General features: G+C 53.8%; 1 protein-coding gene across 2 annotated transcripts in view; it reads left to right on the forward strand.

The window, feature by feature from the left end:
- The first annotated feature begins 3,566 nt into the window (after positions 1-3,566).
- CDRT4 (CMT1A duplicated region transcript 4) overlaps positions 3,567-19,538 on the forward strand; it is a 30,527-nt gene continuing 14,555 nt past the window's right edge. Inside the window, exons 1-2 of one of the 2 annotated variants that reach the window (XM_040453151.1) lie at positions 4,959-5,071; positions 19,105-19,186. Coding sequence is in view for 1 of the 2 variants with exons in the window: in XM_040453150.1 (XP_040309084.1) it covers positions 4,867-5,071 (205 nt within the window). In the remaining variant the exon portion in view is untranslated. Of the gene's footprint in view, positions 5,072-19,104; positions 19,187-19,538 lie in introns of both variants that reach the window. The other variant, XM_040453150.1, reaches the window with a different exon arrangement.

Raw genomic sequence — 19,538 nt, forward strand, 5'->3', positions numbered from 1 at the left:
AAAATAAATAAACATTAAAAAAAATTTTTTTTTTCAATTAAAAAAAAAAAAAGAATTCGTTTTCCCACAACAAAGAAGTCATGCAGGCACGTGGCAAAGCGAATCTGCAGAACCCAAAGCAAGGCTCCCGTCTTGGTCTGTGGTCTTCCTCTCTCTCCTTGGCTGCCGTCGGAATTTTGGAAGTCCGTAGCCCTCCAGAAGCCGGTCACCCGTGCGGATTCAAACATTTACACGCGCGTGGATCCCCTCTCCTCCTTTTGGCTTTTCTTTGAAAGGGGGCCACGCTTTGAAAACACTTTTAAAATAAAAAGTGAGGGAAAACCCACAAAAAATGAAAACACAGCCCAGAACCCTGTGGTTTTGTTTTGGTTTTCACTTTTATTACAGAAGTTTTTGCAGAGTACAAATGAACAGAGACGCCAGCACAATGAACCCTCACATACCTCCCATCTGCGCCTACAGTGAACTCCCTTTTGCCCATTTTTTTTTTTTCATTCATAACCTGTTTTCTTTGATTTTGCTCATTTTCCCTTGGGGTTGGAGTATGTTAAAGACCTTGTCGTTTTTGCGTAAATATGTGTTGTGATCGTTGTGTATAGAGGTTTGCCTCGTTCGTGTAAACAGAGATGTAAAATGTCCATTACGTGGGTATTCTATATATTAAAAAAATTTTTTTTTAGGTTATTTACTTATTTTGAGAGAGAGGGCGAATTTGAGCAGGGAGGGGGAGAGGGAGGGGGAGAGAGAGAATCCTAAGTAGGCTGCGCATTGTCAGCGTGGAGCCTGATGTGGGGCTGGAACTCACTAACCGTGAGGTCGTGACCTGGGCTGAAATCAAGCGTCTGACGCTTAACGGACTGGGCCACCCAGGCGCCCCTGCGTATCCCGTATTTTAATCCACCCCCCTTCCTCCTCTTATATCAGCATTGAGTTCGTTTCCAGACTCTTGACATTATAAACAATGTCACCAGATGCATTCAGTTTCAGGCCATGATGTCATCATTTGACCTTACCCATTCTCCTGCCTGGGAAGTAGCATTGAGTGGCAGAGTTAATATTCCCCACCACTAGCCGGAGGGTCCGTATATGGTTCAGTGGAGAAGACATTTGAGTTACATTTTGCCTCCCCACTCCCTGGGTAGGAGTTTTATCAGCTAGGATTAGGTTCAACTGTGAGTGGCAGAAAATCACAAGCAGTGGCTGAAGCCAGATAGAGGTTCATTATAGAAGTTCGTTGCTGTCTCACGTGAAAACCTTTACGCACTGGCTCCAGGGTGGGAGTGACCCTCCACGGTGTCAAGAACTCGAGCTCTTTTTACCTTGTTCTGCTGTGAGTGGGTTCCATTCCCAAAGTGGCTGCCCTAGCTCCAGCTATCGTGCCTGTATTCCAGGCAGCGAGAAAGAGGAAAGAAAAGGAAAAAGCACACTTCTCCTTTAGGCGCCTTTCCTGAAAGTTGCACATATCACTTCCACTTACGTTTCACGGGCCAGAACTTAGTCGCCACGGCCATCTGGTTGCAAGGGTGGTGAGAAAGGCAATCTTTATTTGGGGTGAATGTGACCTCGGCTACAAATCAGATGTAGGCATTGCACTGCTAGTGTGTGAACAAGGTGTGGTGGGGGCTGCCAACGACGCCTGAAGGGAGATCAGGAAAGGCTTCCCAGAGGAGGTGATACAGGAATTTGCCTAAGACGGGCGAGGTTTGCTTTTTATGAGATGAAACAGAATAAGCTGGGCATTAACGGGAAATTCGATTTAAAAACTTGAAGTTGTTCCCAAACCTTTGTCATTTTCTAAGAAATTCTGTATTGAGTCCATGGCAAGAGTTAACTACCCCAACTGAAGAATTATCTGTTGAGTGGATGAGTGAATGAGTGAGGAGGGAGGGCTGTGAATGACTCCCAGCGCTGTGACCCTGGGGGGTTCCTGGGGCAGACCTTCTTTTCTGAAGGTAGCCACGATCATCCCTCTCACCTCACGGGCCCTTCCGCAATTTGTCCTTGTCGCTCCTCCGGAAGGGGGGATCTATCGCACGACCCCTGGGAATCTGGGCAAACGCTGTGGCTCCTTTGGCCCACAGAGCCGGGCACACGTGAAGCTGCGTTAATTCTAGAAGAAGCCCTTAGCTGGCCTTGTGGTTTCCACCTCCTGCTTCTTGTGACGACCCGGCTGGTGAGGAGCCCGAGTCACATGGAGAGGCCTGGAGGAGGGGACCCCACGGAGAGAGAGAGACAGAGAGACAGAGAGAAAGAGAGAGAGGAAGGGAGAGACTAGGGCGGGTCAGGGTGCCAGGCAAGTAATAAAGAAGTCAGTTATCTTGGAAATGGACCTTCCAGTCCCGCTGCCCTGGCTGATGCCACGTGGGTTGGAGAACCGTCCCGCTGAGTCCTCCTTGGATTCCAGACCCACCAGTGCTCACGTGAAATAAATGTGCTTTGCGGCAGAGCAACGGATCTCTGGAAACCTGCCTTGAGAGGCTAGGCTATGGAGCATGCTGGGCTGTCCCTGGCAGAGCCCCACACGGAGGGCCAGTGGAGGACATCTAGGGTGCGCTGACGGGGTGACCAAAGCCGGCCGTGGGCGTAAGTCTCGTGTGGCCTCCGTCAGCCGTCAGCCATCAGCCATTCTGCACGGAGAGAGAGAGGGCTCCTTAGAGGCACTATCTCACGTTTTTAGACGCACCCAGAACTAGCCTGTCAGGTAAACAGCAAGGGAGCTCTCGAACACATCTCGGCTCCTGTCAAAAGGACTCAGGAACCAGCTTGAAAAGGTCCAGACTGGCCAGAGAAGAGACAATGTGAGCCTTCGTAAGGACAAGAGCCGGGATGGGCCTCGCCCCTCCTGGGAACTCCTCTCCCCGCCCTGACACGGGCCTGCCTTGACTGCCCATGAGCCGAAGCCCCGCTCGGACCCTTCCTTTGTCTCTGTCGTTCTCCAAAAGGCTTGCTGTGTCTTCTCGATCCTCCCTTCTCTCCAGACACCAGATCTGCACGTCTTTCCCACCCCGTGACTCCCACAGCAGTGGGGCCATGGCCCCAGCCTCTCCTCGGGCATCGTGGAGGCCACGCCAAGCAAGGCTGGAGTGCGTTGGGCCTGGCAGTTCGGAGGGGCCGTAGGGCGTGCATGAGCAAGGAAGGAAATGAGGTCTAGGCCCGTCCCGTCCCGTCTCCTGGTGAGTCTGGGGAAGACGGCGGGCGTCTTTGCGTGCAAAGGCCAGGAGCAGGGTTGGGTTTGGAGTGCGGAGGATGGCTGGTTGACCCACCCCACGGTCTCGCAAGAATCTCCAAAGGAGAGGGGCGCCTGGGTGGCGCAGCCGGTTGGGCGTCCGACTTCAGCCGGGTCACGGTCTCGCGGTCCGTGAGTTCGAGCCCCGCGTCGGGCTCTGGGCTGATGGCTCGGAGCCTGGAGCCTGTTTCCGGTTCTGTGTCTCCCTCTCTCTCTGCCCCTCGCCCGTTCATGCTCTGTCTCTCTCTGTCCCAAAAATAAATAAACATTGAAAAAAAAAAAAAAAAAAGAATCTCCAAAGGAGAAGCCTTTAAAGCTCTTGGCAGCTTGAAGGGGTTGCGTTGCTGGTAGGCCCAGTGCCGCAGGTGACCTGGACCGGAGCCCGGGTGGGAGCCAGATCTATTTTACTCCCACAGGACCTGCCTGGCCTTTGTCGGCTGTAGGGAGGTGCATTTCCCCCTCCCCTGTGGGCAGCAAATTCCCCACGAGTCAGCAGGAAGTGCCTCTGGGCTCACCTACCGGCTTCTATTGGCTTGTGAGATGGACGAGCCAAGTGAGGGTGCAAGGCCTCTGTGCCTCCCTGGGGCCCACCAGCCTGGAGACGCCCGCGGGTGTCCCTCAGTGTACCAGCCTGCTCACTGGCCCTCCTTGTCACCTCCCGACATCCAGGTGCTGAGCGTGGGCTCCTTCCCTTCATTCCGTGGAGAATAAATTAAGGCACCTGGGGTCGAGGCTTAAGGCTCTCGGTCCCCTGTGCCCGTACCCCGTGCCGGGCACCGTCCTCAAGTTTTCACGTGCTAACCGGCCCAACGTCCGAACTCTGTTGCACGGACCCAACAGGTACGTTCTACTATTTTACTCCCCGCTTCACAAATGCAGAAACCGGGGCGCAGAGAAGTCAGGCGAGCGACCCAAGGACGCACGGTTCCTCGGTAAGATAGCCAAGTCCCGCCTGGCTCCCAGAAGCTGTCCCAGGTTGACACCCGCAATGACCGTGCCTTGTGTCCCAGCCGGCTCTGAATCTCCCCATCCTCTTGGGACCTCGGAGGATCTTTCAGATTTGGGGTCACGGGTGAGGCTAGAAGGTGCGTACCCAGCCCGCTGCAAACGTGGTCGGGTCGTCGGAGTGGCGGAAGAGGGGCCGATTCCAAGCAGCTGCTTGGTGACAACAGTTCTCTCCTCCTGTTCATCCAGAGAGCATTTCGTTTCACAACAATGCTGTAAGGGGCTGGCCGGAGAGGGCTCCCCGCCCGCGTCAGGTACTGATCAGAAACTCCGGGCTGGGACCAATAATGCGCTGTGTCTTCATAAGCTCTAGATGATTGTTGGCAGTAAGGAAGCTGACCGTTGGTCTCATCCGTCCCTGCACCTGGCCAGGTGTGGCACAGAGTAAGTGCCCGTTACAATGAGTGAGATCAATAGCTCGTCTGCTGCTCTGCCATCAGAGGCCTCAAATGAGATCGTGGACATAGAGTGCCTGATTGAAGCCTCAGCACACAGTAGGCCCTCACTAAGGGGGGGCAGGAAGGATTGTCCCGGCACCAAGGTTGGAGGGCTGCGCGCTGGGAGCCGGTGGGGCTCGCCGAGGAGGGAGAGAACCAGGACGGAAGATTCAAGGTTGGGGGGCGTGGTGACTGCTGATGTCACAATGCCCCCATTTGCCTGGATGTGTCGGGCTCCTGGACCCCCCCGAGGGTGGCAGAGGGCATGGCCAGCAGCAGCGAGAAGATCACCGGGGAAGTGGAATCCAGGACCAGGGGGACATTTGCGGACCAGAAATAAGCACGGGGCAGAAGAACCAGCAAGATCCTGGCGGAGGCAGGGGGAATCACCGAGACCTGTCAGGTACTGGTCCGGGTGGACCGGCAGGTGTCCCTGAAGGGGAGAGTGCAGGGTCCCAGTGAGAGTGCACACACCCAGCTACCGGAAGGGTACGTCCTTCACAGGAGCCCCCCCGTTTGTTTGCGGGTTCCCGGGGCATCAGGCGGTCGTTTCCTGGAGTGGCCTCAATTCTGGTCCCACGGCCTCCCGGGGACTCTGTCCAACGTACTGATGTCCCAGCCCCACCGCTCAGACCCTGATTCACTTTGCAGAGGGCTGGGGCACGGGTACATTTAAAAAAAATGGTCAGGTGATTCTACTGTGCTTTCAGGGCAACAATTCTACTTAAACAAGAAAACAAAACACACACACACACACCCCTACATGATCCAGCTATGTTTTCTTTTTTTAACGTTTATTTATTTTTGAGACAGAGAGAGACAGAGCATGAATGGGGGAGGGGCAGAGAGAGAGAGGGAGACACAGAATCGGAAGCAGGCTCCAGGCTCTGAGCCATCAGCCCAGAGCCCGACGCGGGGCTCGAACTCACGGACCGCGAGATCGTGACCTGGCTGAAGTCGGACGCTTAACCGACTGTGCCACCCAGGCGCCCCGATCCAGCTATGTTTTCTAATGAGCAGCGGGGGTCGCGTGTCGTGTCCCCCCAGAGATGCTCAGACTCTGGACAGAGCTCAGCTCCAAGAGAAAGTTAAGCTAGGACTGGTAAAGTCATGAAATTCACTATCAGGAATCTATAGGAACCGGGGCGCCTCCGGGGTGGCTCAGCCGGTTGAGCGTCCGACTTCGGCTCAGGTCACGATCGCGTGGTTCGCGAGTTTGTCCCGAGTCGGGCTCTGTGCTGACGGCTCGGAGCCTGGAGCCTGCCTTCGGATTCTGTGTCTCCCTCGCTCTCTGCCCCTCCCCTGCTCACGCTCCGTCTCTCTGTCTCTCACAAATAACTGTTAAAAAAAATTAAAAAAATAAAACCAAAAGCAACACTCAGTAAACCTTATGATCGGTGAAGGCAGCGCGGTGTAGACGGGGTAGCAAGGAGAAAAGGCACCTTCTGCTGGGCCTAGCACCCAGGCAACCATCCCATCGTGGTGTTGCTGGAGGCCACAGCCCCAGAGGCCCCTCCGTGCCGGCCTCTCTGGTTCTACACTCGGTCTGGCTACACTGCGTCCGTCCGAGAAAAGCCGAGAGGCAAGAATATGAGAAGCCAGGGTTCTTGGGTTCAAATTCAGACCCTGCCGCTTGTCTGGGGGAGAGCTGCTGACTGTGTTCAGACAGCTGGTCCCTGCATGCTTGGGTCCCGGGGTCACAGCCCTCAGACCCCCTGGCGGCCACTTTTCTCCCTCCGTTTTAGCGGACGTTACTGCAGGGATGCCTCCCCCGTGCTTGACGCCTGGACTTGTGCAGGGCACAACGGTGGCTTCCTCCCCAGCTGAGCAATGCTCAGGCCCCGCAAAGCCCGGGTCTGCTCTGGGTGTGACAATTGTAGAAGGCTTGCTTTGGTCCCCAGGCTGAGCAGTGGACGGCCCTGGGCTTCCTTCCTCGCTCCCTCTGGTCAAAGCGAGAGCCCCTTGGTGCCATATTGGAATCGGTCAGTGCGTGTCTGTGTCTCCGTGTACGTATGTCTGGGTGTCTGTGTGTCTGAATGTTTATGTGTGGGCACGTGCCTGTCTCCGTGTGCGTGGCCTGCCCACCCACGCCTCCCGGAGTCCCCGATCGCTGTGCCTCCTGCTTACGTGTCACCCCACGGGCTCCTTCCTGCCCAGAGGTGGTCATGGAGCTGTGAGGACAGACGCCAGGCTGCAGAAACTTGGGGGGGGGAGGTGAGGAAGAGGGCAACAGTTAGTACAGGCCACTCCCTGGGGGAACTGTGGCCGAGAAAAGTAGCAAAACAGAAGTCAGGGAAGCTCGGGGTCAAGGGAAGAATTTGTTAGAGACGGGGAGATGCGGGTTGTTTGGACACAGAAGGGGAGGAGCAGAGGAGAGGGGCAGTTGGGAAATGCTGGCGGGGAGGCAGGCAGTGGGGCTGGATCGGAGAGGCTGAGGAGGGTGGGGCCGGTCCCAGGACTTGTTTCCCAGCCCCGAGGCCATGCGTACCCCCAGCGTCTAGTGCTGTCACCGCCCCCGGAATGAGCGCTCACCTGCAAAGGGGCGGACGGAGGCCAGCTTTGCCAAGGCAGCAAGCACTCAGTGGGGTGGCGGTAGTGCTCGCGAACTCCCGCGGGTCCATACCCTCAGTTCATCCCTGCCAAGTCCAGCCAAGTTCACGCCTGGGCTGGGAGCCCGTCTCAGTCTTTGACGGGCTCAGGATCCTCGAGGACACAGATGTGTCAGCATCTGACACCTGAAGGCTTGCCTGGCTCCTGGGTCTGAACCTCTGCCTAGGCCCAGCCCCAGCTCCGTAGCCATCCAATCTCCCTCTCTGTGCCCATCCTCCTCCTTCACCGGCCCCATGCTCACCTCTGTACTCATCCCCAGGCTCACCTCCATGGTCATCCCCATGCTCACCTCCGTGCTCATCTCTGTGCTTGTCCCCAGGCTCATCCCCAAGCTCATCCCCAGGCTCATCCCCATGCTCATCCCCAGGCTCATCTCCAGGCTCGTCCCCAAGCTCATCCCCAGGCTCACCTCCATGCTCATCCCCAGGCTTGTCCCCATGCTCATCCCCAGGCTCATCCCCAGGCTCATCCCCAGGCTCACCCCCATGCTCATCCCAGGCTCATCTCCAGACTCCTCCCCAGGCTCACCCCCATGCTCATCCCCATGCTCATCCCCAGGCTCATCCCCAGGCTCACCTCTGTGCTCATCCCCATGCTTGTCCCCAGGATCATCCCCACCTCCGTCTCCTACTCTGTGCCCATCTGCATTCTTAACCCCAACCCCACGCTCATTCTCAACATCTTCCTGTCTATACAATTCCCACTTTGCCAGAGGACAAAAGAGGTCAGTAACAAGCCCAAAGTTGTACCGCTGGCTAGCCAGATCCAGCACTCAAACCTGACACCACTGGACACCAATGGTCAGGCTCTGAACTCCCACGCCACACTCCGGCATGGCACCGGTCCCCGGGTCCCCGGCCTCTGGCCCTTGTATGACCTCTGGACCTTGTATGACATCACTTTGCCGGCTCCTGACTTGGTCCCGATCGGTTCAAACTTCAGCCAGCCTGTGCGTCTCAGCTCAGTTGTACCAGCTACTGGCCCCTGGCTGGACCCTTAGCCCTGTTGCCTCCCCAGGACCTCATGGGGCTTCCCCACTCCCAGGTTTCTCCAGGCCACCACAACTCTGATGACAGGACGGACAGGCAGGTCGGAAGACAGGCTCAGAGGAGGGTGTCACAGAGGAGGTATTTTGGGTTGGAACGGGTCCGTTCACGTTCACGGCCTCCAGTAAATGGCATGGTGGGTTCTCCACTGCGGAGAGAGAAGATGGGGAGGAGAACCCACGGCTCCACAGAGGGTGGGGCTTGTGGAACGTGCCAGGGCATCAGCGAGGAAAGGATGATTTTGTTCCGGTTTCAGATGCTTGCTTTTGGCCGGAGGGAGACAGGGGCCAATTGGCTAATTATAACCTGAAAGTCACTGGCTGATGGCCAGATCTCTTTTGATAGGTACGGCCACCGGCACTCTGTTCTGCTAATTTCACTGCTATTTCACTCACCTTCCCAAAGACCCAACCCTCCCCCACCCATGGCCGCTGGTTTTTCCAATACACTTGATTGTCTGTATCTTCTTCTGCTTCACCCCTCCGTCTGAGTCTCCTCACCGAGGCTAAAGAGAATCATTCACGCAGGCGCACACCCCACCCCCCCACTCATGTCCACCCCACCCCTCCTTTTGTCAGCTTTTGTTCCATTTCTGCCCGCCCCACCCCCACTCCCTTCCCCCCACCATCCTTAGATCTTAATTTTTTTTCCTTATCCTTTATTATTATTATTATTTTTGAGAGACAGAAAGTGCAAGTCGGGGAAAGGCAGAGAGAATGTCAAGCAGGCTCCACACTGTCAGTGCGAGTCTGACGCGGGGCCCGAACCCACAAACCGTGAGATTATGACCCGAGTCAAAGTCAGACGCTTAACCGACTGAGCCACCCAGGCGCCCCTGATATTGTCTTTTGTGACGAGCCTCTTCAAGTCTCTATTAATTTTCTATTTTTAAAAAGATTTTATTATTTTTTTTAATGTTTATTTTTGAGGGAGAGAGAGAGACAGAGAGAGAGCATGAGTGGGGGAGAAGCAGAGAGAGAGGGGGGAACACAAAATCTGAACCAGGCTCCAGGCTCTGAGCTGTCAGCACAGAGCCTGACTTGGGGCTCAAACCCACAAACTGTGAGATCATGACCAGAGCCAAAGTGGGACGCTTAGCCAACTGAGTCATTCAGATGCCCCAATTTTCTTTCTTTCTTTCTTTTCTTTTCTTTCTTTCTTTCTTTCTTTCTTTCTTTCTTTCTCCTTCCTTCCTTCCTTCATTTCTCTTTCTTTCTTTCTTTCTTTCTTTCTTTCTTTCTTTCGTCTTTTTCTTATTGATTGTAGGGTTTAAAATTTTTTAAAAATACATTCTAGGGCACCTGGGTGCCTCAGTCGGTTCAGTGCCTGAGTCTCTTCTGAACTCAGGTCTTCATCTCAGGGTCATGAGTTCAGCCCCACATTGGGCTCTGTGCTGAGCATGGAGACTACTGAAATTAAAAAAAAAAAAAAATTTAAATGCATTCTGTATACACACTCTTTTTGATTATATGGAGTACCACAGTCCATTTGGACGGACGCTTGTCTTTTCATACTCTCAGTGGTATCTTCCAGGGAACAGAAATTTAACTTGAGGGGCGCCTGGATGGTTTAGTCAGTTAAGCATCTGACTCTTGATCTCTGCTTCGGTTGTGATCTCACTGTTTTTTGAGATCGAGCCTGGCGTTGGGCTGTGTGCTGACAGAGGGGAGCCTGCTTAAGATTCTCTCTCTTCCTCTCTGCCCCTCCCCTGCTTGCTCTCTCTCTCTCTCTCTCTCTCTCTCTCAAAATACATAAACATTTTTTTTTTAATTTTTTTTTTCAACGTTTATTTATTTTTGGGACAGAGAGAGACAGAGCATGAACGGGGGAGGAGCAGAGAGAGAGGGAGACACAGAATCGGAAACAGGCTCCAGGCTCTGAGCCATCAGCCCAGAGCCCGATGCGGGGCTCGAACTCACGGACCGCGAGATCGTGACCTGGCTGAAGTCGGACGCTTAACCGACTGCGCCACCCAGGCGCCCCGATGTTTATTTATTTTTGAGAGAGACAGAGACAGCACAAGCAGGGGAGGGGCAGAGAGAGAGGGAGACACAGAATCGGAAACAGGCTCCAGGCTCCGAGCCATCAGCCCAGAGCCCGACGCGGGGCTCGAACTCACGGACCGCGAGATCGTGACCTGAGCTGAAGTCGGACGCTTAACCGACTGCGCCACCCAGGCGCCCCGAGAGAGATCATTTTTTTTAAAAAATTATACTACAGTCTTCTCGGCAGATACCTTCCCTTCGCTTCTCGAGACTACTCCCCCACTTTTCCTTCCTCTTGTCTGGGATCTCTGCCCAGTCTCCAAGTGGGCTTTTCTTTCCTCCCATGCCTTAAGTCCTGATTTCTTTCCATGGTTCAGTTCTCGTCCCTTTTCTCAACTTAACTTTTGACCTCATCTTTTATCAAATTTGTCTATCTGTAACCATGGCCGTTTTTGTCGGATACCAGGTTCATATGGACAGTGGTTCACTGGGCACGACTACCTGGATTTTCTATAATGCCCCGAATGAAACGAAGCAGGTTTCCCCAAGCCTGCTCTCCCTCTCTATTAATTCCGTCCATCCCCTAACGTAGGGACCTGAGCATCATCTAGACCCATCTCACTCCTTCATCCCTACCCGTTAGCTGTGGCCATGTTCTGTCTCTCATGTTTGTTTTCACTGCCATTGACTTGGTTCACTTTCCCACAATTTTTCCCCCCAGTTGGCAACACCAGCTTCACCTGGAAACTTATTAGATTTGCACATTCTCGGGCTCCAGCCAAGATCTATTGAGCCAGAGACTCTGGTGCTGGTACCTGACAGTCTGTGTCTTACTGGGCTTTCTAGGTGATTCTGGTACCAGGGAAGTAGACCACTGGTCTTGCCCAGCTCTCTACGTGGCAGGTCTGGCCCCAGAATGACTACTGACTGAAATGAAGTCAGTGCTGCCCCTGGATGTTATCCTGACCTTCCCAGGCTGGGTGAGAAATCACTCCTGTCTCATGACACCTTGTGTCTCCTTTGGTTGTGACCCACCTCGTCCTGTAGTGGAACTGCAGGTGGTGGCCCCAGAAAGGTAGGGATTCAGCCATATTCACCGTTCTCAGTAAGCGTCCATACAGTTTTGGGTCCTGAGATATATGTGGAAAAAGACAGACGAATGCCTTTGTCCCATGGAACCGAAATTCTAAGAGGGCAGGCAGCAAAGAAATGGTAAACAAATTTAAGATAATTTCAGATGGTGGTAAGTGCTGTAATGAAAATGAAATAAGATAATGTGATGGAAGGGGGCTGAGGGCTAGTTTGGATAGAAAGCTAAGGAATGCCTTTCTCGGAAGGCGCCATTGAGCTAAGATCTAAACGATCAGAAGCCAGCTATAGGAAAATGTGTAGGGAAAACCATCGTAGGTGGAGGGATAGCTGGAATTTGGTGAGTTTGAGGACAGAGAGAAGAGCGATGTGATTGGAGGGGGAGAGAGGGAGAGAGAGAGAGAGGCAGAGGCAAACTCCTAACTCCATGGTCAGAGTCTGTTGGGGTTTCACTCCAAGGGCTGTGTGGAAACCCTCGGGGAGGGATGTGAGTACTGGTGTGTGTTTTGGGAAGACCACTCGGGCTGCTGTGTGTATAATATAAATCGTATGGAGACAGGAATAGAAGCAGGGAGGCCAGTTTGGAGGCCACGTGAGTATCCTAGTGGATACAGAAGCAACCCTGGGAACGTGTGTTTAATCACGTGGATCCTGGTGCCCACATCCAAATCCTGGGCCCTCCACAAAAGGGGTGGCTTTGGGCAAGTAACCGAACCTCTCTGTGTCTCAATTTTACCCTCTGGAAGACAGGATAAAAGCAGCACTTAACTCATAGGTTTGTGGGGGAGGCTCAATGAGTTAATATAGAAAAGCGTGGACAGAGCTCTATGAGTTATGATCATTATTACTGGTGGTTGTTCTCATTACAGCATGGAGGGAAAACAATGGGTTCAGGGTATTTCTACTGGCCGAGTTGACATGACTTGAGGATGAACTGGATCTTAAGGATGAAGGGGAGAAACGACTCCCTGGGTTTTGGCAAAAGGTTTAACACAATGGGGAGGGGCAGGTCTTGTTGTGTGTGCGTGTGTGTGTGTGTGTGTGTGTGTGTTGAACAGGGTTCTGAGGCACCCCTAAAAACATCCAAGAATAGATGCTTGGCAGGAGGTTGGATGCCTGAGTCTGGAGTCTAGGGGAGAGCTCAGGGAAGCCTGGAGACACACATTTACGAGTCATGGCGGAGTGATGGTGTCCCCACGGGAGAGCGTGCAGACGGGGGAAGAGAAGGACACCCAGGACAGAGCGCTGAGCTCTCTCCTAATACAGGCAGAGCAGAGAGGCAGTGTCTGGCAAGGAGCCGGAAAGAGCAGGCAGTGAGGTGGCGACACCGGAAGAGAGAAGGGGACGTCCCAAGAGTGGCCGGTGGGATCCATGGCTACCAAGAAGTCACACGAGCTCAGTTCTAAATACACAGTAGACAGCTGAGTTTGCCAACGTGGAAGCGATTTGCTGAACGGATGAGTAAAACCGACCTTTTTTTTTTTTAATGTAAAAATCAGCTCAATTGGGGGGCGCCTGCGTGGCTCAGTCGGTTGAGCATCGAACTTCCGGTCATGACCTCACGGCTCGCGAGTTTGAGTCCCACCTCGGGCTGTCTGCTGGCATCGGGGAGCCCGCTTTGGAAACTCCGTCTTCCTCGCTGTGTGCCCGTTCCCTGCTCACTCTCTCTCTCTTTCTCAAAAATAAACAAACAAACAAACAAACAACAACAACAACGAAAATCAACGCAATTAGAAAGTTGCATCCTCTCCTGGACGGCCAACAAGGATTCGCTGAGCGGGGAGCCCCAAAGACAGCGGACCAAACAGCTGCCACGGAAAAGATCCCACCTGCTTCATTGCTCCTGAGCAGAGAAACGGCTCTTGCCTCTTCTTCGCCATAAGGTTTTAGGACCCACCAGTGAAAGGGGACCACGCTGAGGTGGAAAAAGCGTTTCCGAAGCTGGAATCAAACATTTCCAATGGCACCACGGTGGGGCACAGCTGTTTTGAATCCGGGAGCATGTTAACGTACCATTTCTAAGACTTTTCCGCATCAGACCCGTAACCTTTGACACGAGTCTTTTCCCTGTTGTCCATTGAGGTGCGGACGGATCAGATCGGTGATTCTCAAACTTTCTCGCCCATCCGTGTTGGCTGCGGGCTCGCTAGAGGGCAGGTGGCCGAGTCCCGCCCCACAGTTTCTGATGCGGTTGGCCAGGGTGGGACCGGAGAAATTGCTGACAAGCCCCCACGCGATGCCATCACCACTGGGGGCGCCGAGGTCCCTGGACCACCCTTGATAACCTCTGGTCCAGATTCCGTGCTCCCTGAAAGCAGCGATGGCATCCGTCTTGTTCACCTGGTTCAGTAGGAGGCACCCAATCCGTGTTAAGTGAGGGAATTAAATGCCCCTTCTGTGGATCCCTCCGGGCTTAGGAATGGGGCGGTCAGGGTCAAAGACAGGCTGTCCCCTGATTTGCTGTTGCCCCTAAGCTCCCCAGCAGCCCTGCCATCCTCACGGCAGCCTCAGAGTTTTGGGTGGCCAAGCAGCCATCGAGAACTCTCTGCGTTGTTCCCCCTCGAACCATTCCCAGCCCGTAGGTCTCATCCTACACATTGATTGTCGGAAAACTTTTAACAACTTGGTTCGTGCCCTCGTCTCCGTGGGTGGAGTTTAGGCAGAATTTGAGGCAGAGGGACACGTGACACAAGTGATTTAACGTGTAACGTCTCTCTTGGATCCATTTATGCGGCCCCTGGGTGAAGCCAGTCCTCCCTCTCCGCTCTCCAGGGCCAGGGGAGATGGGGTGGGGACCTGGCACAGGGCTTTGGAGGGATGGAATTAGTTAAGTCTCAGTCCAGGCGGGATGAACGCTGGTGGCCACATCCCACGGAGCTCACACGTCTTCTAGTTCGAGGCCCAGCACCCAGGCCGCGCACACAGAGCCTTCTTTCTTCGTTGAGGAAGAGTGCCCCTTTCACAGCCTGCCACAGGCAAGGGAAATGGAAAATCCCGGAGCATCCCGAGCCCCTCTCAGTTTCCAAGGGCACTTCGCCTCTCCCAAGTTCAGGGACAGGACAGGGCGTTTGCATGTGGGCTGGGTCCTGTGGCCAAGCAGCAAGTTCTGTGGCTGGAGGGCTGCGGGCAGCACCGGCCGTGTCTGCCCGGGAGGGGAGAGGTCCCCGCGTGCCGACCGCCCAGCCTTGACCGTGTCGTAGTCAGAAAACAGCTCCGGAGCCCCTCCTGGCCCTCCTGGGCCATAGCCCCAAGCAGAGTAGCAGAAGCGATGGCTTTTCTGAGAAGCTGCTGATCTCAACCCTGCTGGCTGTACATTCCTGGATGATGAGGGAGGGATTCCAGTGTTTACTTTGAACAATGTTTTCCTGTGTCTGAACCGACTGGGTGTTAAATTCTTCCAGATTTCTGGCTCCGTGTTGCAAGTCCAACGGGACAGAAACAGGTTTATGGCAGTTGGCAGGGCAGCAGAAGCGGGGTCGGTCTGGGCACCTTCTGCGTCTAGAATTTCCACTCGGTGGATGGAAAAACTGTCTGTGGGCTTGGCGCCTGGGAGGGGGGTTTGCTGTGGTCCCAGCTCGGAGCCTCGCACATTTCCCACCCGAGAGGGCAAAATTAGCCTGTCTTTTTTTTTTTTTTTTTTTTTTTTGAAACAGAGCAAGGAGTGAGAACAAGCTGGGTTTTGAAGGTCAGGCCTTGCAGTGTTTTCTCCGTTAGTATAAACCCAGAAGTTGTGCTCATAAGGAATTCATTTGGTGGGATATTGGGAAACCGGAGTGAATTCCGGTTCCTGGGGCCTGCGGTGTGAGGAGGTTTCAGGGACACGCAGGAGGTCAGGGCTGGACGGGGGACGGGAGACCCGAATCCTTACTTTTACACAGGGGGAAACTGAGGCACAGAGACCCCCCCCTCCCCCCCCCACAGTGACATGAGGGTTAGGATGTTGAGTTGGAAGGAACTGTCCCCGACGGAGCTGGATGGATCTCTGCAGGGGTTGGGGGACTGTGGCAACTTGGAGCTATTGCTAATCCTTTTTGCCCAGGAGGATGACCACGTGGGGCCACGGGAGGAGGCATTCTTCATTACGTGTTCATAAATCAATGGCTTTAACGACAGAGAACTTCAGGAAACCAAGTTCAAAGATAAGGGCGCTCTTGACTTGCACCGCGCACATGAGCAGTGTCTCCATTCTCACGTTCTCATATGTGCGCGATGCAGGGGGTGTCTCCCACGGGACCCCCCAAGGACTTGCTCTCTGGAGAGTTCTCGGGGAAGCTCCAGCCTCTGGGCAGGTGCCTGTCAGCCTATTTAATTGGAGCAGCCCAAGTCCCAGGAGGGCATGGGGCGGAGGGTGGCCTGGACACTCACATCATTTAAAAAAAAATTTTTTTTTAATGTTTATATTTATTTTTGAGACAAGAGGGAGACAGAGCATGAGCAGGGGAGGGGCAGAGAGAGAGAGAGAGAGAGACTTCTGCTGTATCAAAATGGCCTCATGAAAACTGGCTTTTAGAGGATGGCCTTAATTCTGTGGTGTTTTGTAGCCATAAATTCTTTACCGTACGCGTTCCCTTCTTCCAGCAGAAATTGCTTCTAGGAGAGATGGGAGTGGGATTGAGGCGGCGAAATCACTCCCACTGCTGGAAGGATAGGACGTTCTCTCCCGTCTCCGTCTCTGGGGTTTCCTTAACATGTCTGGTAAGGACCCTGTATCAGTTATCTCTTGCTGCGTAACAAAGTACCCCAAGACTCAGTTGCTTAAAACAAACGTCTGTTATCTCGCAGATTCCGTGGGTCAAGAATCCGAGTGTGGCGCAGCCGTGTGCCTCCGTGTCAAGGTCTCTTCATGAGGGTGCAGTCGTGGCTTAGGCTGGGGCTGTGGTCCCCTCTGGAGGCTTAACTAGGGGGCGGGGGAGGATCCACTTCCAAGCTCACCCACATGGCTGTTGGCAAAATTAAGTTTCTCACAGGCTGTTGAACTAAGGGCCTCGCTTCCTTGTTTGTTGTTGACCACAAGTCTTCTCCAGAGAGCGGCTCACAACATGGCGGCCGGCTTCCCTCGGAATGAATGACTGGGAGAACAAGAGGGAGAGGGAGCATGCTCAAGATGGAAGGCACAGTTTTTTGTAAACTAGTCTCACAAGTGACGTCACACCATTTTACCGCGTTGGGAGGGAGTCGCGTTGGTAGCTTATACTCAAAGTGAGGATGTGAGTACCAGGAGGTGGGATCGTTGGGGGCCATCTTGGAGGCTGCCGACCGCAGGCCTTTGGGCTGGGCTGCTTTTGAGTCTGTTCAACCTGTGGGCCGTGACACCTCAGCAGTTCTGATACGCCAGTGGCTGTGAGGGGCAGAGGGAAAGGAACTCTGTGGTCCCCCCTACTTCTCCTCGGGGGTGGGTCCCTTCACTGGCATAGCCTTCTGAAGACCTCTCAGGGGCAAATGATTCTAAATTTCTAAACTAGGTACACTTACCCTCCACTCTCCCATCCCGTCCCACCTTCCTTCTAAGGGAAGAGCCCAAGGCAGCCCTCTCTCCGAGGTCTTTGTCACTTCCGAGTAAAGCTCCACGACAGGGCAGCTTTCCCCAGAGTTCACCTGGTGCTCACCTTGGGCGCCAATGTTAGTCAGTATTCTCGTCACCGCAATGAGCCCCGGTCACAAACCAGAGAGTGAAAGCTCTGCCATTCGTTCAGGAGTTCATGGTCTTCAACACAAAAGCAGAATGTTATAAATATCTTCATGGGTCACGGAATACTCGCGTCTCAGTTAATCGGATTGTCCTCGCGTCTTCACATGAGGCAGGATGTTTCTCCTCCTGCATACGAGGAAACTGAGGTTCAGACAGATTAAGTAACTTGCTTGAGATTGGACAGAAAGAAATGAAGCTGGGTTTTTTTTTTTTTTTTAATTTTAACGTTTATTTTTCAGACAGAGACAGAGCATGAATGGGGGAGGGTCAGAGAGAGAGGGAGACACAGAATCTGAAATAGGCTCCAGGCTCTGAGCTGTCAGCACAGAGCCCAATGCGGGGCTCGAACCCACGGACCGTGAGATCATGACCTGAGCCGAAGTCGGACGCTCAACCGACTGAGCCACCCAGGCGCCCGAAGCTGGGGTTTCGAACCCGTTCTCCTGACTCCAGTTCTGTGCTCCGCCCCGCATCCCTTTTAAAGTTGTTTGCAGCCCCGAGTCTCCAGATTCTCCCCAGTAGGAATCTGGCGAGACTTCTCGGCCCTGTTTTGCTCCTTAGGTCATTCTAGATCAGGGCTGCAGTGACCTGAGAAGAGAAATAGAAGCTGGGCTGTTGGGGCCTGGAAAGTGGGGTAGGGTGGGTGAGACGTGGGCTTGGCAGTAGGGCAGCAGTTGTGTGGGGGGTGAGGGGGTCCCCTGAGCCCAACCTCTGCCCTCTCACTGCGCCAATCTCTTCCCCGATCTTCAAGTTATTGTCCCATTTTTGATGAGACACATTTGGCCCGTGTCTCCAGCCGGAAAGCCGGACCACCTTGTTTTGGCATTTGTGAGAGCTATCACAGTCCTGCTTTCGTGGTGATGATAACGATCCCCACCCCCCTCCGCCCCGCAGTGGGTTCTTACCACGTGCCTGGGCCCTGTGCCTGATGCTTTGTGGGAATTATCACATGACCAGCATCCTCGGGGCCATCCAAGGATAAGTTCTTGGTATTGCCTCTATTTTATAGATGGGCGCACAGGGATCAGGAAGCGAGCCTATCTTATTTCTGGTCACACAGCCAAGGAGCAGCCGGCCTGTCCTGAGCTCGTGTTTGTCGTTCCACGCCTTGCTCTGCTGCAAACAATTGTCCAACACGCAGCCTCGCCTTTTTTAAGAGCTTTGGCCGATTCTCTCATCAGTTGCCCTCTTGAGATGTTGAAACACACCATGAGATCACAGGAACATGGCAAGAACAGCCAGGAGAGAGTTGGTTTTCCTGCAGGGATTGCACGAGGGTGCCTCTCGAAGGCCAGGCCTTCGCCGGGCAGAGGACGTCCACGCAATGCCCTCCATGAGGGGCCTGTTCCCGGAGTTTCAAAGCGTTCGAAGCCTCCCTCCCGCGTGCCAAGGCCTCCTTGTTTCATTGGGCCTCTGACGCCACAAAAACTCCCTTTGTCAGAACTTCAAAATTTCCTGGCATGTTCCCCACACATTTTTTCGATGTGGATGGCTGTGATGTTTCACTATGCATTTACTTGTGTCTATTTGTGCCTAGAAGGATTCGTTTGAAGCTAGCAGCTCAATATTTCTCCCCAATTTCTTTTTTCTTTAGGTTTATTTATTTTTGAGAGAGAGAGAGAGAGAGAGAGAGAGAGCGTGCTCACGCACAAGTGGGGGAAAGGCAGAGAGGGCGGGGGACCCAGGACCCGAAGCAGGCTCCAGGCTCTGTGCTGCGATGTGGGGCTCGAACCCACGAACGGTGAGATCACGACCTGACCTGAAGTCGGATGCTTCACCGACCGAGCCACCCAGGCGCCCCTATCTTTCTCCCCAATTTCAAGAGGCCCCCCCACTGCCCCACCGCCCCCCGCTTCCTCCTTGACCTCTGGGAGGTTGGCTATTTTCTCTTTCAGCTGGAGGGAACAGTATTCTATATATTCCGTTGTCTGCTTCCCCCCCAAACTATCCATGTTAGTTACACTATCTTATGTTTTACAAGTTGACCTCTCTCATTCCTTCCCCCCAACCCCTCCAGAAACCTAGTTAAATGAACTGCACCAGGGACTTGTAAGAGCTTCCAGATGGGAGAAGGGAAGACCAGAAGAGAGCAGAACAAGGTAAGCAGGTGTGGCCTTAGGTCTTGACCGTGGTCTGTCCTCAAAGTAGGCGATGTGAGGGCCAGGAGTTGCTTGGAAGTCGAAGATCTTCCTTCGGAGCTTTAAGAAACACAATTTAGGAAGGGAGAGAGAGCGGTACCAGCTCGGTAGCATGCAGTGGGGATACGTGACCCTGACTGGTGAGGCGTGTGTGAGCCCACGCGCAGGGCTGGCCACCCGCCAAGGGAAGAGTCCCCAGAGCAGCCGTGGAAGGAGAGATAAAGGGACCTGTCGGGGGGAGGGGCGCGCATCTAGTTTGTGATCATTGTGAGGGAAGAAAACGTCTCACGTCCAGCAACTCACATCCACTTCT

The sequence above is a fragment of the Herpailurus yagouaroundi genome, unplaced genomic scaffold (assembly GCF_014898765.1).
Source record: "Herpailurus yagouaroundi ecotype Mexico unplaced genomic scaffold, PumYag 208, whole genome shotgun sequence".
Classification (NCBI taxonomy): Eukaryota; Metazoa; Chordata; class Mammalia; order Carnivora; family Felidae; genus Herpailurus; species Herpailurus yagouaroundi.